The sequence below is a fragment of the Cynara cardunculus genome (assembly GCF_001531365.2).
Source record: "Cynara cardunculus var. scolymus isolate 2C chromosome LG 6, CcrdV1, whole genome shotgun sequence".
In the NCBI taxonomy this organism is placed as follows: Eukaryota; Viridiplantae; Streptophyta; class Magnoliopsida; order Asterales; family Asteraceae; genus Cynara; species Cynara cardunculus.
The window spans coordinates 18798361-18802624 of record NC_037533.1 but is presented as its reverse complement, the minus strand read 5'-3'; the positions used below and the strand labels follow the sequence as shown (position 1 = coordinate 18802624).

The window sequence follows — 4264 nt, the reverse complement described above, 5'->3', positions numbered from 1 at the left end:
TAATTGAAATACATGGTATTAAAAAAACTTGACTTTCTACATAAAACTTCCTCCTAAAAGTTTAATGAATAAACTACTTTTTATATCAAATCACTACCAAAAAGTCGTACATAACAGACCAAATAAGTTGTCTAGCTAAGCTGCCAACAAACACACTTCTAGTTATCTTTTTCTGAAAGTAGACACTTATTTTAAGACAAACATAAATGAAATATACATCTAGTGACGGAAATAATTTTTAATTACGTAAATGACAATTTTACCCTCTCAGGCAAGATACAAAATAAATGTTTCAATCAACTCCGCAGCTTGCAAAACTTATGTTCTAAGATGATGAATACATGAAATCACGTTCATAAATCATCAAACACATCAACAAAAATGAGGGCAAAAGTAAGCTTCATAATAGTTGTAACAAAACCATTGCAAGCATATAAAATTTCTGAGACAACTTTTAAATGATTCACTCAACTTCAGCTATGAAGTTCTTGTAATCGAAACGAACATTCATTACGAGTATCTAAGATGAAAAACGCATCGAAAAAATGAAAAGAACTTGTTCTGTCATCAAACCACAAAGAGACGGGGCTGCAAAATCCGCAAGTTAAGCTTGATTCTTGTTCTTTCTAGGAGCCAACTGAGTCTCGGCCTGCAAGATCCGCATATGGTTTCAGAATTTGCGAGCAAAACAATGATAAGTAATTGACCACATCAGTGCTACTACAAAAGGTATTCGCCCCCATCTAGATCGCCCCCATAGAACGGTCGACGACCATCAGAGGGGAGGTGCCGGGGCTCAAACCCAGAATCTCACACGTGGATTGCAACCACGCCTCTACGCAGGACACAATACAACTACTAAAAAGGGGGTATTTGCCACCATTGCGAGCAGGCACCCCCATGCCACCGGTCCCACAATCATTATGGAGGTAAATAAATTGCAAATGCATCCCCCTGGCAAAAGGGTGGCGTCCGGGCTCAATCCCAGGACCTCACACATACGGAATACACCCCCACCTCCACCCCCAGGACAAATTAGCACAACAAAGCAGAGCTACTACTAATTTGGATCAATAACTCACCTCTTTCTTGACAGGTTCTTCCTTCTCGGACAAAGTCAGTTCGATATGACAGGGGGAAGACATGTAAGCTGCAAGAGAAACATAGTTTCGATCATGAATCAATGACAAATATGCTCAACTTAAAAGAGGCATGCCATTTGGTCAAAATATATGTTAATTGGTATTTTAAAATTCCCCTTTAAAGTTGCTTAAGAGACCGCCAAGACAGTAGGTAATTATGTGTTAGAACACTCATGCCCGTAGCAACATATAACACTTTTTTAAAAACTTAACTAAATACATCTTCGATTAAGCAGCGAGTGGCGACCAACCATACAATAAACACCCTAATGAGACTATCATGTTAGTGAGCGAAATTGGTCACTTCCCACACTTTGTTCAGCCTCTTGATCCAAAACATGGAAAATAATAGGTTAGTGGATATACGAGGAGACACTTATACAATTTGTTAGTACTCAAACTATCATCAGAAAGTGATAGCAACGATTAACTGTTTTCTACAAATAGCATTATGGTTCGGGAGTTTGGGCTTTTTTTGGGCTTCTGATAATGCATGTTTTAAGAAAATAGAAAAATGACATAAACTCACGATTGATTCTTCCATGAGCACGGTATGTGCGACGTCTCTGCTTTTGTGCTTGGTTCACCTGAATGTGGGAGATATGGAGAGCATCCACATCCAACCCTTTGACCTACAAGGACATCAAATCCAAACAATAAGTTTAGCCAGAAATAGTTGAAGGAACAGGAACAGGAACCAAAGAGTCATTGGCCCAATGATACCCACGTCACAGGTAGAACCTGGCTCACAGGAAGTCAAGGTTCAAACTCTGTGATTATTTGCCGTATATAAAACCTATATACTTAAAAAGAGTCCCCAATAGTAAAATATGTACAAATATTCATTACTACTTGATACTTACTTCTGCATTACTCTCAGCATTCTTTAGCAAGTCCAGAATGAATTTTGCGGATTTAGCAGGCCAACGTCCTTGCCCATTTGAGTGGCGATTCTTTGCCTGTGCAGTACGTCCAACTCCACGACAGAAACGTGTGAATGGAATTGCTTGTTTATGAACAAGAACATCCTCCAAGTATCTCTTAGCCTTGATTAAAGGCAACTTACGAATAGCATGTGCAGTTTCTCTAGTGTTCTAAGGATTAACAAAAGGAAACATATTAGCAAGAGAACGCAAAGATCCACAACTTAGAAATAGAACTTTGCATTGAAGAAAAACATAATATAGAAAAGAATGCAAGTTTTTGCTGTATTCAGTAACTTCATGTATAAATAACCCTACAAACAGATATAAAATATCAGGACAGCTAATTCCTACGATGGAATGCTGTAGAAAACAGAGTATTTCTTCTTTAATGTTACACAAAAGTCTTCATTATCTTGAAAAGGGAACAATGAAAAAAGAAAGGTGTGTGTTCATGGGGCAAGTTCAAATGAAAACCGTAAATATTTTCAACCAAGTTTTTGTGCTTTATTCATGAAGATGATTCGTAATGAATACGATTCGTATCCACAATGAAAGTGCATGATATCATCGTATACATGAAACAGTTAAGTTCCCAAAATCTCGAATCAAAATATTTACGGTTCTCATGTGAACTTTCCTTTGCCCTCCCATACTATATCCAGCTTTTGATACAAAATAAGTTGGATTGTTAGTTTGTTAAGAAGATGATTCACTGAAAACTAATAGAGTTTCGAATAAATTGGTACCTAAACTGAACCATACTAACAAGTGAAACAAGTAGTAGAATCCACATCGATGTTAAATTTACCAGAAAAATCCGTATGAAAAGAAAATACTCGGATATAAGCATACCTTGAAATGGCACCTGAGATCGGATCCTCTGGCTTTGCAAGCTGAGATATACAAATCAACATTAAAACACAAATTTCAACTCACATTCATAGAAACCCCCAAAATTAACCAAAAAATAATGCTAATAACTGCACAATGACACTTGACCTAATTCCTTCGCAGACAGGGATGGAAATTCGAAACATTCTATAAAGAAAATTTGAACTTACATTTGGTAGGGTTCTCTGGCTCCTTCGAATACTTCACCTGAAATCATCAGCAATAAGAACAACTCAACACGACAATTGTACAATAACTTGAACATACAGGAGATATGCAATGAAAAAGGTGACGAAATACCGACCATTGCGGCTGCTGGTTTCGCCGGTGCGACTGCTGCAGAATTGTGTGTGTTTTCGGAGGCGACCCAGCAAACGATCTAATAAGAGTCTAGGGTTTGTGTCTTTGCGACTATTAGAACGCGGGGGTTTTGGTTGCTATGGACTATGGATCGGGTCCGGCCTTATGTACTTTGGGCCGGATATGTGTTATCATCTTTAGGGTTTAGGAAGGTGGTTTGACCCAAATCTTTTTTGTGTTAAATATTTTACTTATCGGGTAAGATTTAGTCTACCAAAACGACATCGTATGCAACAATTTACACTGTAAGCGCTTACCATCGGTTGAAATACAATTGATTTAGGTGGATCCGATCCATCCAACCTAATTAACATTGGACATCCGATCTAATTCAATCCAATTGATAATTGGATCTGATCTGTTTTATCAATTAAACATTACTATGGGTTATTCATTTGATCGGATTGGATCTGTCTGATATTTTTTTAGGGTTAAATGCATGAAATAGCAACCTACTTTCATAAAATTTCTTATTATAGCATTCTACTTTTGTTTTTCTTTATTACAGCAATGTATTTTCAAATTATTTTTTATTAAGACATTGTACTTTTAAAAAATCTACCTATAATAGCAATGGGTAACCTGTTACCTTTTAAGCCGGTTAACACTTTGACTTTTTTGTTTGTGTGACTTTAATGAGGTGATGTGGATGCCACATCATTTTGATGACTTAACTAAAATTAAAATAAAAACTTATTTCAAATTATTATTAGTGATTTTCATTTTTCATTGTTATGATCTAAAAAAACATTTTTTTTTTACTTTTTCTTATTAAGTTGCATTCAAATTAAATATTATTAGAGTAAAATATTTATTAAATAAATATGAAACATTATTTTCGAGATATATTTTGTTTGTAAAAAAAGTAACTTTTTCTATTTTATGTTGTTCAAATAAATACGTATCTTTTAAAGTTCTCTAAAATATTAACAAAATAAATTGTTA

The 4264-nt window shown here is 35.6% G+C and overlaps 1 protein-coding gene across 1 annotated transcript; it reads right to left on the bottom strand.

The window, feature by feature from the left end:
• Window positions 1-341: 341 nt before the first annotated feature.
• On the bottom strand, window positions 342-3363 carry LOC112514851 (60S ribosomal protein L17-2-like). Its single transcript, XM_025121476.1, has 7 exons — window positions 3264-3363; window positions 3130-3166; window positions 2921-2961; window positions 2006-2236; window positions 1672-1774; window positions 1083-1150; window positions 342-649 (listed from the first exon to the last, which is right to left on the bottom strand). Exons 1-7 carry the CDS (start codon window positions 3264-3266, stop codon window positions 605-607), a joined length of 528 nt encoding a protein of 175 aa, XP_024977244.1. The 5' UTR covers window positions 3267-3363; the 3' UTR covers window positions 342-604.
• Window positions 3364-4264: the final 901 nt, after the last annotated feature.